Source organism: Acartia tonsa, chromosome 12 (genome assembly GCF_053477335.1).
Source record: "Acartia tonsa isolate MP-2025a chromosome 12, ASM5347733v1, whole genome shotgun sequence".
NCBI lineage: Eukaryota > Metazoa > Arthropoda > Copepoda > Calanoida > Acartiidae > Acartia > Acartia tonsa.
Window position 1 is genome coordinate 1,818,957 of NC_137271.1, and position 22,912 is coordinate 1,841,868.

General features: G+C 28.4%; 3 protein-coding genes across 3 annotated transcripts; all 3 read left to right on the top strand.

Annotated features, from left to right (window-relative positions):
* The first annotated feature begins 276 nt into the window (after positions 1-276).
* Positions 277-1,362, top strand: LOC145334446 (uncharacterized). The gene has a single exon (XM_080179909.1). The coding sequence runs from the start codon at positions 334-336 to the stop codon at positions 1,360-1,362; it is 1,029 nt and encodes a 342-aa protein (XP_080036035.1). The 5' UTR covers positions 277-333.
* A 5,929-nt stretch (positions 1,363-7,291) lies between these two features.
* Positions 7,292-8,432, top strand: LOC145334447 (uncharacterized). The gene has a single exon (XM_080179910.1). It carries the CDS (start codon positions 7,350-7,352, stop codon positions 8,430-8,432), a length of 1,083 nt encoding a protein of 360 aa, XP_080036036.1. The 5' UTR covers positions 7,292-7,349.
* An 11,325-nt stretch (positions 8,433-19,757) lies between these two features.
* On the top strand, positions 19,758-22,709 carry LOC145334689 (uncharacterized). The gene is made up of 2 exons (XM_080180259.1): positions 19,758-19,842; positions 20,827-22,709. Exon 2 carries the CDS (start codon positions 20,889-20,891, stop codon positions 21,885-21,887), a length of 999 nt encoding a protein of 332 aa, XP_080036385.1. The 5' UTR covers positions 19,758-19,842; positions 20,827-20,888; the 3' UTR covers positions 21,888-22,709.
* The last annotated feature ends 203 nt before the right edge of the window (positions 22,710-22,912 follow it).

The window sequence follows — 22,912 nt, forward strand, 5'->3', positions numbered from 1 at the left end:
AATACATGTAGATTATAATAATAAAGAATTAATTGTATTCTTGTCTAAAGCAATGAGATACAACTATCAGATGATAACAATTAATTTGTTATTATTTAATTATTTAATATTGGTATCAGACTCACTTATAATACAGCAATACATTACTTACCATTAAATCCAGCAGGTGTCCTTTTTCATGTCCTTCCAATAGTATTTATAATAAAGTAAAGAAAGAATTGACAAGTAGATACTTTAGTTTATTTGAAATTATAAAAGTTTACTATTTCAGATTTGTAACTGATGCCACTGTAAGAATATCAAATATATATAATTATATAACAGCGTAGAATAATGGATAGTGAAAAAGAGAAGATCTCTTGTCAAATTTGTTGTAAAACATTCAGTACAGCTAGCTATAGAGACATTCATATGAGAATACATACTGGTAAGAAACCATATTCATGTGAAATTTGTGCGAAAACGTTTTCACATTCAAATAGTAGAGACAGACATATGAGAATACATACAGGTGATAAACCATATTCATGTGATATATGTGAGAAATCATTTACCACATCTCATGGTAAAGATTATCATATGAGGACACATAGGGGTGAAAAACCTTATTCCTGTCAAATATGTGGTAAATCATTCTCACAGTCTAGTGATAAAAGTAAACATATGAGAACACATTCTGGTGAAAAACCATATTCATGTGAAATTTGTGGTAATTCATTCTCTCAGAAAGGTAATAGAGACACTCATATGAAGAAACTACATAATACAGGAAAAAAACTAGATACATCTAACAAGTGCAGTAAATCATTCCTGGATGTTAATAAACATAAGATTATACATAAGGACAACAACAATGGTCTACTATCAACAATGAAACCTGTTTGTGTCAAGCTAAGGAAACTATCATCTTTAGAAATAAAATCATTGTCTGAAATAAATAATGAACAATATTTTGATTCTATTAGTGAAGAAACTCTTGATAAAGATCCTCTCACAATTCAGATAGATGGATCAATTACAACTGATTCTCTCTTTATTAAAGAGGAGCCTGCTTTCATTGACAAAACTAATCCAAAGTTACAGGAAGATGACGCAAAACTAGCAAATGTTGAAATTGTAGTTGAAGAAGAAGATTTGGTGAAAAAATATTGGGAAGAATTTACCTCAGATTTACCTCAAACTAATGAAGAAGAAACTCTTACTAATGATTCTCTCTCTATTAAAGAGGAGCCTGCTTTCATTGACAAAGCTGATGCAGATGTTAATGTAAAAGAAGAAGAAACTGGTGATTATCTCTATGACAGTGATACTATTGATAAAATTGACATTGAAGAGTTTAAACTTGAAGAAACTGATGTTTAGTTCATAATCTATTTCAAACTGCTTGTTTCACCAATTGAATATTATAAGCTTTAATATCTATTCTTGTTATAATGTATTTTTTTAAAGATTATTTTTTTAGCATGTAATTAAGGCAACTTCTTGGTCTTTTCTATATTATTTAATTTAAATCTTATTAATTTTTATTTTAAAAGAAAGTTTTAAACTTGAAGAACCTGATGTTTAGTTTCTTATCTAATTCTTTTATAAATTTTGTTTTTAATGTTTTTAATTTTGCGCAAAATTAATAGTTATTTATCATATTTTCGTAATATTGTGAATGCTAGAAAGGATATTAAAATAATTTCAACAATTTTGGTCATGTGATCAAAATTTGAATTTTCCTTCTACTATTGCCCCCTCTGGGGGCGAAGTAGGTGGAAATTTAAATTTTTGTCACTTGACCTTAATATTGGTGAAATAATTTTGAATGACCTTTCTTGTATAAGCAATATTAATAAAATATGATACTTGGTTTTGTCTCATTCTCTATCTTTTTCTTAAATTCAAAAAAGTCTATCAAATAATTTACATCATCTAAGGGTGAACAATAAATATCTCTGTCTATTTTTCTCTATATTTCTTCCCCCTCCCCCCTCCCTCACTTTTCTGTCTATTTCCTTCTCTCTCTCCTCCTCTTTTGTACGTTCATTTATACAATAGAGATAACCTAGAGACAGCACAAGGGAATTTTGTTTACATTATGTATCAGCTATAAATTGTTGAATATCTTAGGTGAAAGCTTTCCTTGGGTGAAATATTTGAAGAAAATATTTCTTCCATCATATAATGTGAAGCGTATGACACAACATATAATAAGTTAGTTATAAATAATTTAATTTCTTATAATAAAGTTAGCTTTCTAAAAATTATATCATTGCAAAATTTAGTTGCAAATAATGTTGCCTATAGGGCTGTATTTCATATACAACAAAAAGTGAACAAAGGTTTCTTTTTAAGAAAAAAATGGGGTCAGATTGACCATCTATGTCTAATGTTTATACCCACATCAAATATTAAATTATAACAATGTACAGTAGAGTGGATCAATTTTGGACATTGAATTTGTAATCAACATCTACAGTTTAAACATCATATAAGAAACCTAAATATAAAAAATTGATTTTGTCCTTGAAGGGAAATGGGGGGAAGGTGTTTCCATGCATTAAAAATTTTAGAAGTTTATTCTGGAGGTGCAACTTTTTTTCTTTCAAAGTATTGCTTTATGCATCTTTTTGAATTTGTCTTGTTGATTAATATAAGAATATCAAATTGGTTTTAAAAAATATTCATCCAAGCATGAAAAATCCTAAATTAAATGTAAAATCTCTTGGTTTTTAAATTTATTTATGGATTTTTCTTGCTAGGATCAATAGTTTTAAAAATAGATTTTTTATTCTTATTCTACTCTTCAAGACAAAATTGGGAAGGTGCATAAAGCTATACTTTGAAAGAAAAATAATTGCCCCCCCGCCCAAAAAAAAAAAAAAAACTTCTCCCCACAAGTGTCTTTCTAAAAGTTTACATGCATCAGCGAGCCTCCCCATTATCCAAAATATTTTCTTTTCAATTTTTGGTCTCTTATATGATGTTCAGACAGAAAGTGTATGTAGCACATTTAAAATTAGAAAATCATTGAAAATCAAGCCACTCTAATGTACAGCATTTATTTCTTCAATTCCACAGTACAAAATTATTCCTGTATTTAAATTTAACATATCATATAGGAAAAAATATTCTTGTATTTAAAATTAAAAATCATGTGGAATTTTTTTTTCAATTTTTCAATTTTTTAATAATGTACAGCAAATTATTTCCTTTTTATCTCATGTTTTGAAATTTATAAGATAGTTAGAATAAATTACAGAAATAATGAAAGTTTTAAAGAAGAGAGCGTCAGGGGGGGGGTCGAGGGGGGTTTCCCCCCTCAGGAGAGGGGGGGGGTTGAGGGGGGTCTCCCCCCTCAGAAAAAGCTTGGGCTTAAATCTTCAACAAATAAAGAAAACAAAATTATTTTAAAAATTTCTTTTTTATGTTAAATATTATTATTTTTGTGACACTTGATTTTGAATGACAAAAAATGTTGAAATAAATATTACCCACTGTATGAAAATTTATTCTCATTTTATACTCTAAAAAAAGGAATTGACAAAAAATAATAATTTTTATTCCAAACTTTTAAAACAGCATGCCTATTTCTTATTGGTTGACACTCGAATTAAAATAAAATAATGAATATTATTTCAAGACCAGAAATAAATTTGAAATAAATAATTTTCTTTCCCCTATATTTTTTATTCCAAAATGCCAAGAATTAATTTTGAAATAAAATAATTTTCTTTCCAATATTTTTATTCCTTTTCTTATTGGACGTCATGTTGTGTCCAATGAGAGACTAGTGTTTAAATATTTTAAAGCTTATTACAGCATTTATTTTGAATATGATAATAGCAACATTCTTTCATTAAATGTGATAAAACCTTTTACTGGCCAAAGTCAATAAATAAGGAAATTATGCCCCAAAACATGAATATCCCTTTAATAAGGTTTCCCCTCTGGTATACTGGATTTTCTTGATTTACCTCACTCACTTTTCCTCCTTGCCGTTTTCCAGACATTAAAAAACTACCCCCCCCTTATTTTTGATTTTTGTCAAAACTAAGCGGGGGGGGGGGGGGGTTTCGGTGCTCCAGTCTACCACATGTAAGCAAGTACCAATTTTTTTTTTGGCATTCAAAGACACTTTCTTATCATTGTAAATTTGAGTTTATTTATGTGTGGGTATTAATTTTGATTATTAAAAAGTGATTATTTATTCTGGCCGAGAACAATGATTTAGGTTAAGGGGGCCGAGCGCCCGTGGCTAGGCAGGCCAATCATCTTTTATATGAAAACACAATATTTATGATTAATTTTTTTTAACTTTTCAAATGCAAAATGTGGAACTATTATAATTCTGTTTTGCTTTAAAAACGTTAAATTATGACAAATCTAGCCTTGCATTTTTTAATAATGTACAGAACATAGTTCATATGTTTAAATATTATTTTTTCAGATAAATAACATGTATTGAAAGAAATGAGAAGAAAGAATAGGAACTGTAGATTGGAGTTTATAATAGGGAAAATAGAGGTGAGTAAAATGTGTTTATAATTTTCCAGAATTGTAAATATGATTTTTCTTCAATATTTTTGTCTGATTAAGAATTTAATCAAATTAATAAGCAAATTTTCCATGAAAACAACAATGAAATAAAAAAATATATTTTTAATAGGCAAAACAGTTTCATGCTTTTTCTTCTGTCCCTTGTAATACAGTTGTAATAATTAATCTTTTTAAAATATGAATTTTATAGGTACCTACTTATAAAACTTCTATAGATAGTGCAAATTATTGTTTTAATCACTTTTATAACATTGGCCTACACTTTTTTTTATAATAAACTTGTTGCTTTGTTCCCAGACTCTAGAGAGGGCGGGGGATGTCAGTAAATAGCCTAAAACCAACCAAAGACATTCATAAAGCTTCACTTAAAAGTACAACCCAGTTGGATCAGTATTTTCTGAGATCTTTAGCTTCAGACCAAAACATTATTTATGTAATATGTGACTTTATATCACTCCTTCTTTATCTTAAAATAGATTTTTAGTGTTTTTGCCTTTCACCTAGTGACCATTTCGCTCTTTGACAGATTTAGAGTTCTAATGTAATTTATGAGGGTCTTAATTGGAAGATTTTTGTAATATTTTTGGATAATTTTTAAATGTATTAAGACCCTCTGGGGGAAATCAATTAATTTGTGTATTACATCCATCTTTCGTAAAATATGTATTTAGCCATTATTTGCCTTTGCTGAGAAACAGGAGCAGTATTTACTTCAGATTTGCCTTAGTACCTAGCTACTACAAAAGACATTGTTATCAATAATGATAATTCTCTAAATTTTAGTATGTTGTTAATATTATTAGTATGAATATAATTATAAATAGCTTTATGTTTCTAATTATAGAGTCATAATAATAAGGAAGAATAAACTTAAATGGAATAAACACGGCACTGTTGTTGAAAAGAGACTATCCAAGGAAAAACACACAGCTCAATTGCAGGAATATATTTCGATTAAATCACATCTAATCTATGTCAACCTGCACAAAATTAACCATATTTCATATATTTATAATAAAATCAGATACCTATTTTAAAAAAAATATAGGTTATTTTAAAGTAAAGAAACAAATAAATAATGAAAAAGTGCTCGGAAATAAAAAGAAAAAGTTAAATGTATTATTATGAATATGGTTTTCCCTTCTTTATCATAGTTCTTTACTTAAACAAATATGTTTATTCATTTTTATCTTCTAATATATTTTAAACATATTATATTTTATATATATCTTACAAAATGAGAATAGCAAAGGTTCTTATATATAATTTCTTTAAATTTTTTATATTTCAAATGTACAAAAAAAATTAATTTTGATTACATAAAAGAAAGCTGGGAGTTTATTTGATAAATAATAAAATTAACACAAAATGTGAGATTTTTTCTCTGCAGCGCATTTAATAATTTAATACAAATTTTAATTTTTATTCAGATCAGATGCTTACTTCAATTAGACATTGTTTCTAGTAAGCTTCTTTATTTATATTCTTAGATTTCTTTCTAACTATTACAACAAAGAAAGCTATATTGATGTATTTATTAACAAACATAGTATTGAGCTGTTTATATTCAATTTTGTATCCTTATTTTAGAAAAACTTAAAATCCACATTGATTTTAAAAGATTTAAATATGATCTTCAAAACTAGAAAATATTTACTTTGCATGTTAATATTTGAATAAAAGTAGAATTTGATAAGTTTATATTTTGTAAATTGTCATATTTTTGATTATGATTATTTTGTTTCATATTTCCAAATTGTAAAAGGGAGAGGTAGGTTTCTGGTAAAATCCGTAAAGGTGTGTGTTTTAAGGCTTAAAAATAGTAGTAGAGCGATAATATTCACCAAATATGTGTATTTCTTATTGAAAAGAACTATAGACAAATTGTTTTTTTTTTAAAGTTAACATAAATTTTTATCGTTCTACTACTGTTTTTTAACTTATAACACATAACCTTTACGGATTTTACCAGAAACCTATCTCTCCTTTTCTCATATGTTACTGTATAATTTTTTTTTTTAGATTCAAAGAAGAATTGAAATGATATAAAACATAAGAATAAGAACTGTAACTCAGGTTTATTTCTAACTACAGGTGTTTATTTCACGGTTTAAATATACCTAATTATAATAAACATAAAAGTAATCACCCACAATAACAATGAAAAATAAAAACATATTTATATTTGGGGTAAATTTTGGGACAAAGTATTTATCATAAGAAAAATATACTTTTATATTATTAGTAATTCTTTTTTATGTTATTTTAATTATTTCAGACTGCTGAGGAAATATTGTTGGTTGTAATAATCAAAACTTTTTTCAAGGTAAGTGTCTTTATTAGAAGAGTACTTTTACATCTAATTTGTAAAATAAAAATGAATGGCTTTGAACAAAGACAATCATCGGCAAAACTTGTTAAGGTGAAATGCGTACCTTCGGGATAATAACAAACCAATATTTTTTTTGGTAATTGCTCATTAAAAGTGTAGCTTCTCAATGATTTACATAAGGATGGTGTGTTAGGGTATGTTAGAACGGTCCTATTCATTAGAAACTTTAATGTTGTCTATGAAAAAAATGGGATGGAGAATTAACTGAATGGAAATTGCTGATGCTTCTAAAAGCAACCTCAACTCCTTTATGTTAAACTGTTGCAAAACTTATTTCTTTTGGATTTTCTCCTATTTTCTACTTTACAGTATTAATATAATCTTCAGCTGATTACTTATTTAAATTTCAGGTTTGTAACTGATGCCACTGTAGGAATATCAAAAATCTATAATTATATAACAGCATGGAATAATGGATAGTGAAAAAGAGAAGAACTCTTGTCAGATTTGTGGTAAAACTTTTAGTACAGCTCAAAGTAGAGATATCCATGTGAGGATACACACAGGGGAGAAACCATATTCATGTGAAATATGTGGTAAGTCATTCTCACAGTCCGGTGTTAAAGATAGACATATGAGAACTCATTCTAAAGAAAAACCATATTCATGTAAAATATGTGGAAAATCATTTACCCAATCTCAAAATAAAGATACTCATATGAGAACTCATACTGGTGAGAAACCATTTGCTTGTGGTGCATGTAGTAAATACTTCAGTACATCAAGTGAGAAAGTTAGACACATGAGAACACATACTGGTAAGAAACCATATTCATGTGATATATGCGGTAAATCATTCTCACAGTCTTATGATAAAAAAAAACATATGATAACACATACAGGAGAGAAGCCATATTCATGCCAAACTTGTGGTAAATCGTTTTCAGATATTAGTGCTAAAAATAAACATTTGAGAACACATACTGGTGAGAAACCATATTTATGTAATATTTGTGAAAAATCATTCTCAGATACAAGTGCTAAAAATAAACACATGAGAACACATACTGGTGAGAAGCCATATTCATGTAATATTTGTGAGAAATTATTTTCACAGTCTGGTAATAAAGATAAACATATGAGAACACATACAGGTGAGAAACCATATTCATGTGATATATGTGAAAAATCATTTACTCGATCAAGCCACAGAAATAGACATGCTAAGACTCATGAAGCACGTACTAGTAAGAATGATATTCCAGTTGTTAACAACAATATTGATATTAGTGACAACAATATTGATATTAGTGACAACAATACTGATAATAGTGATAACAATATTGATATTAGTGACAACAATATTGATATTAGTGACAACAATATTAATATTAGTGACAACAATATTGATAATCCTGAATTTGAACAAGTATTTATAAAGGAAGAGGACAAAACTAATATTTCTCAAGTAAAAACAGAAAATACTGAAATGAAAGTTGACGAAGAAGATTTGGTGAAAAAATATTGGGAAGAATTTACCTCAGATTTGCCTTAGTACCTAGCTACTACCATAGACAGACATTGTAATCAATAAATACTGTAAATTTTAGTGTGTTGTTAATATTAATATTCTATTTTTGCCATATTCTTATTTTACTAGAGTTAATGCTATAAAAGTACCCAGGTACTATAGTTAAAATTAAAATAATATAAATATTTGAAAAAGAATGTGAAAATAATACTTTAGATTCATATACTAATACTTCAGAAATATTTTCACTTTGTTTCATGTGTATTCTTCTTTTTATGATGTTTAATTTTTAAATCTAAATACCTAATACATCTTATATTTCAACCTTCCTTCCTCTTGTTTGATATCCTATTAGATAAAGTAGTAAGCTTTATTTGTCTGTAGGTCATGATATTTCGCTAACCAAAGAACAGATATGGTTCTTCTTAACAGTGAAGCTTTTTATAGGTTCAGGGAAGGGTTTAACTATTTTGAGGGAGGGTATCTTCATCCTCCCGAAAAATACCCCCCCCCCCTTCTCTAAGAATTATACAAAGATTTTTTTCAAAACTGAAATTTAAAAAGAGAGACTGAGTGACTTCTCCCCCTTCTCTCCCTAACTTAAGGCCACTAGAGGCTGCTAGTTAAAGAATAAAGATGATGTAATTTGAAATGCTTCTCGAGTTTGAATTGAATAATATTCCAGAGAACCATATACCTAAACTCCATAAACAAGTTGGAAATTATTAATTGCAAGGAAACTTATGTTAAACTTTTAAAATTTTTGTATAAATAGTTCCTATTTTCATCTACACACATTTATAATTATTAAGAAAAGTATTACCTACCTAGTGTAAATATTATTTTATTCATAATGATATTGATATTTGGATTTCCCATGTAACTTAATTAAATATTTTTCAGATTAATAAAATAAAATGAAAGAAATGAGCTAAAGTATAAAGAACTGAATCCCAGGTTGACTAAAAACTTCAGGTGATTAGTTAGAGGAAATTTTTATGCCTTTTTGAAAAAAAAGGTATATAGTATAAACTTCTTCCACAAATTAAAAATTTTGGTTCAATGCTTTAAATTTCATTTGTATGACCATCAAAAATTAAATTATGCTAAGGATTTCTAGTTTTAAATAGTAAGTGTAAGGTAAATTCTAAATAAGATTATATGAGTTAATGTGCTTATTAAGTAAAATCTAAGTATTATAATTGTATCTTATTCCGAATTTTCTTCAGTTATGTAATGTCTCTCTGCAATTGATTAATTCCTTTAGACAGACTTTTTTACTTTTTTTTACTTAAGTATACTTTTTAAAAATTTTTAAATCCTTCTATTTGTTTATTAAGAATAATTACAAGATATCAATTTTTAAATCATGTAAGTGTTAAATAATCCTTTTTAAGCAAGGGAGAGGAGTGGCCGGGTGGGGTGGGGGAGTTTGTTATTGGTGCTTGAGTCAAAATTGTATCCACTTAGAGCATTGAGAATTGAACCACTGTAGCTCAGCAACTACGCCCCTACTTATATATCCCTCCTACTTTTGACAGGTGTCCCATAATTAGATACAGTAGTGTGTGGAAGGGGAGCTCCTGTAAATATTTCCCCTTCTGGATGAAATTAAATGTATTACATGAGTATATATAATTCATAAGGAGATTTTTATCTATATTGGGAAGGGCAATCTATTAAGATAAATTACAACCAGAAAAAAATACTCCCCCCTATAAACAACTTTTTTCTTTTTTTACTAATTTTCGAGGTGGTTAGTTGACCTCTCCATTCCCCTTTGTATAAAAAGCCCTAGAGCACTGTACAGGCATGAAGGCTAGTCTATTTATCAACTTAAATTTACAATCAGCAGAATACTAAAATCCTTTTCATTTCCTTATTAAATCTTTTTATGTAATACTCTAATTTTTTCAGGTGAGGAAATAGTGTTGCACAAGTCAGTACTTGAGTCTATAAAGTTTTTTTAAAAAAATATCCTAACTTATAGGTAAGTATTTTAAGTGCCTACATTAATTGTAAATCTATAATTAATTTCAAGAATTAATGATTTTTTGGACTATGCTTCGAATAGGGTTTTTCTATCAAACTGTTGTTAGTCATATTTAAAACTTACTTAATATCATTTTATAGTTTTTGTTAATTCGATTTATCTTAAGATAATAGGCAGAGGATCGACTAAATAATAAGTAATCGATACGCCCTTTACATCTTTTTTTATTTATTACTTTAATTTTTCAGAAGAGGAAATATTGTTGTACCAGACAGAAATTGGATATCTAAAGAGTTTCATATTAAAAAATATTATTTAGGTAAGTATTTTTAGTACCATGGTATTTCTATGATTTATTTGTACAGGATCTATATTAATATAGTTTCTCTAACATTGAATAGAAAATTATAATTGTGTTATTATGTGTAGCAATGAGATACAACCATCAGATGATAACAAGGGGGGCGTCGGATCTGACACTTTTGCGTAAACAGGGTGCATAGGCTTTGTGTTAGGAGTTAGAGAATAGGTTATTTGGGAAAAAAGTTTACATTTGGGGTATATTTTTCTTATATTTAAAAAAAAATTTGATAGGTATCCAGGTTCAGGTGCTGCAGGCTGGAAGGTCGTTTCTGGACAGGTATAAATGAAAAAAAAATTTTGTTTGAAGAGTTAGAGATCAACTTATTAATCCAAATATGCATCTTTAGGGATGTTATGAGCATATACGATGAGATAATAAAAATCAGCCTCCAGGTTCAGGTACTGCAGGCCTCCAGGTGAATTCTGGACAGGTAAAAACTGAAAATTTTTACTTTTGAAGTTAGAACAAACCTTGTTTAACAAAAGTTAATACTTTATGGATAATATGAACTAATTTAAAGAAAAATTTGAAATCGGGCTCCAGGTTCAGGTACTGCAGGCATCCAGGTGGATTCTGGACAGGTAAAAACTAAAAATTTTCACTTTTAAAGTTAGAGCAAAACTTATTTATCAAAAGTTGCTACTTTATGGATAGTATTAACTTATTTGAAGAAAAATTTGAAATCAGGCTCCAGGTTCAGGTACTGCAGGCCTCCAGGTGGATTCTGGACAGGTAAAAACTAAAAAATTTCACTTTTAAAGTTAGAGCAAAACTTATTTAACAAAAGTTGCTACTTTATGGATAGTATTAACTCAATTGAAGAAAAATTTGAAATTGGGCTCCAGGTTCAGGTACTGCAGGCCTCCAGGTGGTTCCTGGACAGGTAAAAACAAAAAAATTTCACTTTTAAAGTTAGAGCATAACTTATTTAACAAAAGTTGCTACTTTATGGATAGTATTACCTTAATTGAAGAAAAATTTGAAATCGGGCTCCAGGTTCAGGTACTGCATGACTCCAGTTGGATCCTGGACAGGTAAAAACTAAAAATTTTCACTTTTAAAGTTAGAGCATAACTTATTTAACAGAAGTTCAGCGTGGCCACATTTTTCAGTATACTGAAAATATTCAGTATTCTTCAGTATTTGGAAATTGGGGGTTCAGTATTTTCAGTAAATACTGAATATTCAGTATTTGAGAATTTTATTCGGTATTTTTCAGTTTTTGGAAATTTTCATGATTCAGTATTTTCATTATTTCTTAAATTCCAAATTTTTTTGCATAAATAAGAAGTTTTCTCAAGTAGTTCATGTCAGATTTTTTTTGGCGCTTCGCGCCTCACTTTACTTTCCTTTAAATTACCCTATAACTTATTAATTTTGCTTTTTTTATGGTAATCATAGACGTCCAAAAGGGGAGGGGGGGTAAAGTGGCGATTACCCCCCCCCCAAACAATTTTGGGGGGGTAAATACCCCTCCCCCCAAAATAAAAATCTCTAACAAAAATTTTTTTTGCGTGAATGCGCATTTTTAATTCTAAATATTTAATAAAATTTAAATTACCCCCGGATTAAAAATTTTGGTGGGGGGTAAAAAAAATTTGCTTTACCCCCCCCCCCCCCCCAAAAAAAAAGCTGGGACGTCTATGATGGTAATATACATTTTTTTTTCAATTTCATCTCAAATATAAATTTTTTAGATATTTGAGATGCTTTTATACAGTTTTTTTTCATATATTTTTTTTGTCTATTAATAGAATGAATAATTTAAGGTGAGTACTTTGCATGATTATTGAAGGTAAAGTTTTTTTAGCATGCTCTTAACTCAACTAAAACGTATTTAAGTTTTTTAATCATTTAAAATATTTATCAGTCATTTTCTGCTTAATTGGTGCAAGAAAATCTAAGAGGCAAAATTAAAAGATCTTTAAAATATCCCCCTAATATAAAGCTATGATTTATGAAATTTTGAAATGAGGAATCATATAAAAAATACTTATTCAGTTGCTACTTTATGGATAGTATTAACTCAATTGAAGAAAAATATGAAATCGGGCTTAAGGTTCAGGTACTGCAGGCCTCCAGGTGAATGTTGGACAGGTAAAAACTGAAAATTTTTATTTTTGAAGTTAGAACAAAACTTATTTTACAAAGTTTGCTACTTTATGGATGGTATTAACCAATTTGAAGATAAATTTGAAATCGGGCTCCAGGTTCAGGTACTGCAGGTCTCCATTTGAATTCTGGACAGGTAAAAACTGAAAATTTTTACTTTTGAAGTTAGAACAAAACTTACTTAACAAAAGTTGCTACTTTATGGATAGTATTAACTCATTTGAAGAAAAATTTGAAATCGAGCTCAAATTTCATATACTGTATGCCTGCAGGTGGATTCTGGACATTAAATTTAAATGTAAAAATTAAAATATTTAACTTAAGAGTTAGAACTATATCTATTTAACTAATTCAAAGAGAAATTTAAAATCGGGCTCAAGGTTTAAGTTAAATCCAACCATTTTGTTACATTTTGAATTATATCTTTAGTTTTTACCTGTCCAGAATCCACCTGGAGGCCTGCAGTACCTGAACCTGGAGCCCGATTTCAAATTTATCTTCAAATTGGTTAATACCATCCATAAAGTAGCAAACTTTGTAAAATAAGTTTTGTTCTAACTTCAAAAATAAAAATTTTCAGTTTTTACCTGTCCATCATTCACCTGGAGGCCTGCAGTACCTGAACCTTGAGCCTGATTTCAAATTTTTCTTCAAATAAGTTAATACTATCCATAAAGTAGCAACTTTTGTTAAATAAGTTTTGCTCTAACTTTAAAAGTGAAATTTTTTAGTTTTTACCTGTCAAGAATCCACCTGGAGGCCTGCAGTACCTGAACCTGGAGCCCGATTTCAAATTTATCTTCAAATTGGTTAATACCATCCATAAAGTAGCAAACTTTGTAAAATAAGTTTTGTTCTAACTTCAAAATAAAAATTTTCAGTTTTTACCTGTCCATCATTCACCTGGAGGCCTGCAGTACCTGAACCTTGAGCCTGATTTCAAATTTTTCTTCAAATAAGTTAATACTATCCATAAAGTAGCAACTTTTGTTAAATAAGTTTTGCTCTAACTTTAAAAGTGAAATTTTTTAGTTTTTACCTGTCAAGAATCCACCTGGAGGCCTGCAGTACCTGAACCTGGAGCCTAATTCAATTTTTTCTTCAAATAAGTTAATACTATTCATAAAGTAGCAACTTTTGTTAAATAAGTTTTGCTCTAACTTTAAAAATGAAAATTTTTAGTTTTTACCTGTCCAGGATCCACCTGGATGCCTGCAGTACCTGAATCTGGAGCCCGATTTCAAATTTTTCTTTAAATTAGTTCATACCATCCATAAAGTAGCAACTTTTGTTAAACAAGGTTTGTTCTAACTTCAAAAGTAAAAATTTTCAGTTTTTACCTGTCCAGAATTCACCTGGAGGCCTGCAGTACCTGAACCTGGAGGCTGATTTTTATTTTCTCTTCATATATGCTCATAACATCCCTAAAGATGCATATTTGGATCAATAAGTTGATCTCTAACTCTTCAAACAAAATTTTTTTTTCATTTATACCTGTCCAGAAACGACCTTCCAGCCTGCAGCACCTGAACCTGGATACCTATCAAATTTTTTTTTAAATATAAGAAAAATATACCCCAAATGTAAACTTTTTTCCCAAATAACCTATCCTCTAACTCCTAACACAAAGCCTATGCACCCTGTTTACGCAAAAGTGTCAGATCCGACGCCCCCCTTGATTTTTCATTAGATTATTTAATAACAGGTATCAAAACCACTAATACTTTTGCAGAATATTACTTACCATTAGAAATTGTAGGTGTCCTATTTTGTACATGTACATGACATAAATTATAAGAAGAATTAAAAAGTAAATACTTTTTTCTATTCAAATTTATGTGAGTTTACTATTTTAGATTTGTGACTGATGCGACTGTAGGAATATCTATAATTATATAAAACAGCATATAATAATGGATAGTGAAAAAGAGAAGAACTCTTGTCAAATTTGTTATAAAACATTCAGTACAGCTTATAACAGAGATATTCATATGAGAACTCATACTGGTGAGAAACCATATTCATGTCAAATATGTGAGAAATCATTTACTTCATCTAATGTTAAAGATAGACACATGATAACACATACTGGTGAGAAACCATATTCATGTGAAATATGTGGTAAATGTTTCACCACAGTTCAAAATAAAGATAGACATATAAGAACACATACGGGAGAGAAACCTTTATAATATATATTCTTGTAATATATGTTATAAATCATTCACCTTAGCTCAAAGTAAAGATTCCCATATGAGATCACATACTGGTGAAAAACCATATTCATGTGATATATGCGCTAAATCATTCACCACAGCTCAAAGTAAAGATATTCATATGAGAACCCATACTGGAGAAAAACCTTTTTTATGTGAAATATGTGGAAAATCATTTTCACAGTTTAGTCATAAAGCTGGACATATTAGAACACATACTGGTGAAAAACCATATTCATGTAATTTATGTGAAAAATCATTCTCATACTCTAGTGATAAAAACAGACATATAAGAACACATTCTTGTGAGAAACCTTATTCATGTAATATATGTGAGAAATCATTTATCACAGTTCAAAATAAAGATTTACATATGAGAACTCACACTGGAGAGAAACCATATTCATGTGAAATTTGTGGCAAATCATTCTCGAATCAAAGCAATAGAAATAAACATATGAGAGCTCATACTAGTGAAAAACCATATTCATGTAAACTATGTTACAAATCATTCACCACAGCTCAAAGTAAAGATATTCATATGAGAACACACACTGGTGAGAAACCATATTCATGTGATGTATGTGAGAAATCATTTATCACAGCTCAAAATAAAGTTTTACATATGAGAACTCATAATGGAGAAAAACCATATTCATGTGACATATGTAGAAAATCATTCTCAAGGAAAGGTAGTAGAGACAGACATATTAGAAAACATATTACTGGAAAGAAACTAGTTACATCTGAAAAGTGCAGTAAATTAATCCTGGATGTTAATAAACATAAGACTGTACATAAGTACAACTACAATCAACAATAAAACCTGTTTGTGTCAAGCTAAGAAAACTTTCAACATTAGAAATAAAATCGTTGTCTGAAATAGATAATGAACACAGTCTTGATTCTATCAGTGAAGAAGAAACTCTAAATAAAGATCATCTCACAATTCAGATAGATGGAACAATTACAACTGTTGTAGAGGAAACTAAAGAGAAAGATCTTGATCTTATAAATACAAGATGTGAAATTAAAAATGAAGAATTTATAGAAAATGTGTTTATTGAACCTCTTACTACTAAAGATGAACCTGTTCATAATAATGATATTATTATGAATGTAAAAGAAGAAGTTAAGGAAGAAGAAACTCTTGCTGATGATTCTCTCTCTATTAAAGATGAGCCTGCTTTCATTGACAAAGCTGATGTAGATGTAAATGTAAAAGAAGAAGAAACTGGGGATTATCTCTATGATACTGACAATATTGATCATTCAGAGGTTTATGAAAATATTAATGAAATTGATATTAAAGAGTTTAAACTTGAAGAACCTGATGTTTAGTTCCTAATCTAATAACCAACCTATTTTGTTTTGTATGTTTTATAGGCAGTAATATCTATTCTTGTAAATTCTTGTTATAATGTATTATATTGTTATCAATAATTGAATAATTCTGTACATCAATCTGTCTATCTGTAGAAATAGTAAATGTATTAGGACTTCTTGACTCTTATTAAAGATAAACTGTTAGAATTATTTGAAAAGATTCCCTATACCCTTTTCCCTATGACCATTTAGTGTATTATTTTTAAAGTCCGCCAGTAATGCTATTATTAAGATTGATATTTGTAGTAATAATTTTGTTTAATGCTAACCATTCAAGACAGTCTCTCATAAATGTATATTTTAATTTAAATATCAAAGCTGTAAAATATATTATTATGAAATTGTATTTTTTTTATCCAGCACTGAATGATTTTAGCTCTAAAGGCTCTTTCTTTATTTCATTTTATTTGAGTTTTAAAAGTTTTATTATAATAGAAATCTTTTTATACTTTATAATCAATGATTTTAAGCCTCAAAATTTATTTTATGTTTAGTATAATATCATTAACACATTTTTAAAAGAGTTATTTCTGTGTCTGTGAATGACATTTAACAATTTAAGGAATCTAGTTTAGTGATCCTATATGTGTTTCTGTTAGTAGCATTAATAACTACATAGTATAAAATTAAAACTATTTTAAAAATGCAGAAATTTTCACTAATTTAAAGGGATAGTTCTACGAAGTGTATTTAAAGAGTTAAGGTACTTAGAGGTGTGAGCTTTTATATGTCTTAGTAGAATATATTAGGCATTGGATAGATATGATTATATGTTAAAGAATTTTTAGCATTGACCAGACCAAACTTTTTTTATTTGACAATATCTAAAAAAGTTAAAGTAATTTGCCACATAAATTACATAAGAATGGTCTATTATTTTCCAAATATGTATAGCCAAAACACCAATATCAGAGAATCTTTTTCCACATATTTCACAAGAGTTATAAAAAAATGGCACAGGGGTTCCCCTTGGGACAAGATACTTAAAAAACATAAAAAATAACGTCCGGTTCATAATAGGACAGGTTTTCTATAGATTCTTTTTTTTAAAATAAAGAAAACCATCCGGTTTACTTACAATATACACATAATCTCACGCGGAAATACCAACTAACCATACAACATATATATATTTATAATACAAAGTAGAACGATGTCTGTCTGTTTGTCTGTCTGTCTGTCCCTTAAGATCTCGGTAACCACTGAACCGATCGGATTCTACTCTTCAGGGTATCTACCTATTGGTCCTGTGGTAGTTTTAAGCTATTTTCTTGGGGGGTGGGACATCCCCAACCCCCCCAAAAATGAAAATTTACCCCCCCCCAAAAAAAAAAAATTTCTTGAAAACACATTAGACTATTTTTTTTACGAATTTTGCGAATTCGTTATTTAATCTAGAAAATGTTTTCCTGCTGGGTAGGTGCGAAAATTTGCGATCCGTTCTGCTGGGTAAGTAATAGAAGATGTAATTATACCTCTTGGGGCAAAGCCCCTAGAGGCTAGGGGCGAAGCCGCTAGTATATATATATATAAAAAGACCATTCTCATGTAATTTATGTTGCAAATCACTAACTTTTTGAGATATTGTCAAATAAAAAAGTTCGGTCAGGTCAATGTTAAAATTCTTTATCGCAATCATATCTATCCAATGCCTAATATATTCTACTAAGACATATAAAAAGATCACTACTAAAGATCAGTACTATACTAAATATTTTATTGGTCATTCTTTGTTGTTATGTGTATTTTGTTGTATAAAAAGTTTGAAGTTCTATTAACTAGTAAATGCTATCTAAAGTTGTATTTATGCCAAAAAAGTTTTTGCCATCTATAACATGCAACGAAGTTGAAAATAAAAATGAAAAACTCATTTTTTAAGGAAAATCCCTGGTCAAATCTTTTAATTTTAATCAATAACTTTATATTATGCACTACTACGTTATTTAAAATAGAAAAAACTTACAGTTCACTATTTTTTAATAAAACTGTTTTAACCTATTTTTAAAACGTATATAAAAAATATACTGTGACACCAGTAAAATCAGACTGCAGAGCCTAAATTTGAATTAAGTCCCCAATAAACTTTTTGAGGGGGAATTAAAAATTAATTTTTACTGTTGCCGTGGTCATTTTGACCAAAGCAAAAGGTCTTTATTTATTTGGGTAAAATTCGTAGCTATTAGAGTGTTTTGCTTCATAAATATTGTATTCTGGTATAGAGTAAAATTAGGCCTTATGATTTTACTATAAAAATTCACTAAAAAGTTAAATCTTTACAATATACCAATGAATTAACATTAACATGTTTGTGTTCGTTCACCTATTTTAAACACATAAAAATTGGCTGTAAAGGGTTAAATTTGATGACAAGATGACATGATGTCAACAAATGTTTATGCAATACAACAAAATTATTTTTGACACATATACAAATATGATATAAAATAAGATTATTCAAACTTATTTTTTAAAAATATTTTTGAAAAGTATGTATCTTTTACGTGTATAGTTTTCATTCTTTTCATTTTAATTAAATAAAAATTATTTAACTACATTGTAAATAAGTCACTTTGTGAAAACACTCTTTCGGAAATTATAAATAATTGAAATGAAACAAGATATCTTATTGGTTTAACTTTAGCATTATGTGTTTTATTGTATTATGTTAAATTTTTTACTGAAATTGATTGTTTTAGAAAAAAAATTATTTCCATCGAACAGAGTAGAGTTTTTTATTATTGTATTGATATAAACTGAATCATATAAAATTGTTCTGTAAGAAACAATTTAACCCCAAACTAAAAGTTGCTTTTGCTTCCGTCAAAATGATCACAGCAACATATAAAATTAATTTTTAAATCCCCCCAAAAAAGTTTAATGGGGACTTAATTCAAATTTGGGCTCTGCAGTCTGATTCTACTGGTGTCATAGTATATTTTTGATATATGATTAAAAAATAGGTTAAAAACAGTTTAAATGCACTTCGTGAAACTATCCCTTTGAATTAATTTTGTTGAACCCCTTTGACAATAAATTTGTTTTGCTCTTAAAAACTTATTGCCAAGCTTGCTTTTTTCTTAAGTTTCTGTAGAATATCATTAATAAAGTTATTTTCAAAAACTACATAGGATAAAATTAAAACTGTTTAGGAAGTTCAGAAATTTTTCATGGGATGATATTTAAATTCACTTTGTCAAAAACTTATTTATTGCAAACTTCCCTTGTTTCTTTTATATATGTACATAATATACTTCATACATTAAAAATTATTTTTTTTCAGATAAATACAAAATGAAATGGAATAAATGTGGAGAATAAAAAAGAACTGTAATAAGAACTGCAGATGAAAAATAGAAAATAGTGGTGAGCAAAATATTTTTATTGTTTTCAATAAATTTACAAAAAAAAGTAATATGAATTTCTAGAAGCAAAGCTACTTTATAATTTTCTTATGAACATTCCCATCATCTTGGGGCATATTTTAATATTTAATGATAATATTTACTATAGGCCAGACATACCTATGTATTTATTGATAATATTTACTCTATGCCAGACATACCTATGTATTTATTGATAATATTTACTCTATGCCAGACATACCTATGTATTTATTGATAATATTTACTCTAGGCTAGACATACCTATGTATTTATTGATAATATTTACTCTATGCCAGACATATCTATGTATTTATTGATAATATTTACTCTATGCCAGACATACCTATGTATTTGTAATATATGTTCTTTGTGTATTCTCAGTTTTAATTAGTTCTATAATATTACAGGCTACCAACCCTTTGATAGAATGACTTCAACTAATTACTATTTAAAATTTTAAAATTGAAATGGATTTTTCTTCCTACAAATTTAGCAATGATTTTTTTTCTTGTATGATAATACATAGTTTCCACTCCTTCAGCTAAACTTCTGTGGTCCATCATCATTTTGAAATTATTTAAACAAACTCGGAAACAGCAGCAATCCTCTTTTTTATGTTAATTTAATTATTTCAGCCTGCTGAGGAAATATTGTTGGTTGTACCAGTCAGAACTGCAGTCTCTACATTTTCTAGGACTTTATTAATGTACCCTTTTTAATGATTTTAAAAAAATTCAAAAATAGCTATTAGATAAATATATAGGTAAAAAAAATATTCTAATTCAACATTGAATTATTTGACATTGGACATTAAACTCACTTATGATATTGTAGTATATTAATTATTATTAAGTATGGCAGGTGTCATATTTTGATAACAATGAAATTAATATACATTATAAATAAAAAGAATAGAATGAATTAATTAGTAAAAACATGATTTTATTTAAAATTACTATTTCAGATTTGTAACTGATGCCACTGTAGGAATATCAAATATCTATAATTATATAACAGCATAGAATAATGGATAGTGAAAAAGAGAAGAACTCTTGTCAGATTTGTGGCAAAACATTCAGTACAGCTAGTAATAGAAACATTCATATGAGAACACATACCCAAGAGAAACCATATTCATGTGAAATATGTGGTAGATCATTCTCACAGTCCAGTGATAAAAAGACACATATGAGAACACATACAGGTGAGAAACCTTATTCATGTGATATATGTAATAAGTCATTCTCACAGTCTGGTGATAAAAATAGACATATGCTAACACATACTGGTGAAAAACCATTTCCATGTGAAATATGTGGTAAAACATTTACTCAATCTCAGCATAAAGATAGACATATAAGAACGCATACAAAAGAGAAACCATATTCATGTGAAATATGTGGTAAATCATTCTCACAGAAAGGAAATAAAGACACTCATATGAGTAGACATAGTTGGGAGAAACCATATTCATGTCCAATATGTAGTAAATCATTTATCTCAGCTCATGGTAAAGATTATCATATGAAAACACATACTGGTGAGAGACCATATTCTTGTAATATATGTGAGAAATCATTCACCACAGCTCAGCATAAAGATACACATATAAGAACTCATACTGGGGAGAAACCATATTCATGTGATATATGTGGAAAATCATTCTCAAGGAAGGATAATAAAGATAGTCACATGATAACACATACAGGAGAGAAACCATATTCCTGTAGTGTTTGTGGAAAATCATTTACTGCTTCAAGCAGCAGAAATACACATTTTAAGACTCATGAAGTACATACTAGTGAGAATAATATTCCAGTTTTTGACAACAATATTGATATTAGAGCCAACAATATTGATATTAGTGACAACAATATTGATAGTCCTGAATTTGAACAAGTATTTATAAAGGAAGAGGACAAAACTAATATTTCTCAAGTAAAAACAGAAAATGTTAAAATAGAAGTTGAAGAAGAAGATTTGGTGAAAAAATATTGGGAAGACTTTACTTCAGATTTGCCTTAGTACCTAGCTACTACTATAGACATTGTTATAATTCAACAGTGATAATACTGTAAATTTTAGTATAAATATTCTATTTTAGCCCTATTCTAACTTTACTAGATTTAATGCTTTAAAAGAACCTAAATTTTCTAGTTAAAATAAAAACCTGTTTAATAAATTAACAAGATATCTGTCTGTTTGTTTGTACCAAAGGATCTCGCTAATTGCTGAACCAATTGGGTTCCCTTCACAGGTTAGCTTTTCGTAGATCCAAGAATCGTTTTTAACTATTTTTGGGAGGGTACAACCACCCTCTCAAGAGAAATTAACCCTAGAAAAAAAAATATTCCTCCCCCCCCCCCAAAAAAAGAAGAACAAAAAACTTTTTTAAAAATCTAAAATATAGGAAATAGGGTTTTGGGATTCAAAACCTTCCTCCTCAAGAGCCCCTAGAGACCTTCAGGGGCATAGCCACTAGAAATGTATATATTTGAATGTGTAAATATTTTAGATTCATATCTTAATACTGTAGAAATATTTTTTTGCTTCGTTTCATCTTAATTTTAATAAAGTAATTTGAAATGATTCTTTTTAAGTTTAATTAAATAATCTATTGAACCATATTTTGAACAAGTTTGAAATTAGCAAAATTTCCACAAGACTTGTTCTTGATTGTTTTTTGATTGGTAGTTGCCCAAAGTCCAGAGTCATAGTTTTGTTGAAGTTTTGTGGATTTTGTATAAATATTTTCTATTTTTATCTACACATTATAATTACCTGTAAATTTTATTTTTTTTAATATTTTGATTTCCCATATAATTTACTTATTTATTTTTTTTCAGATTTATAAAATGAAATGAAAGAAATTAGTTAGAATATAAAGAACTGAATCCCTGGTTCACTTAGAATTTTAGGTGATTAGTTGGTGAAAATTCTTTATACATATTGGAAAAAAGGTATTTAGTATTCACCTTTTCCACCAATTCAAAATTTTGTTCAATGCTTCAAATTTCATTTGTATGGCCCTCAGAAATTAAAATGAATTG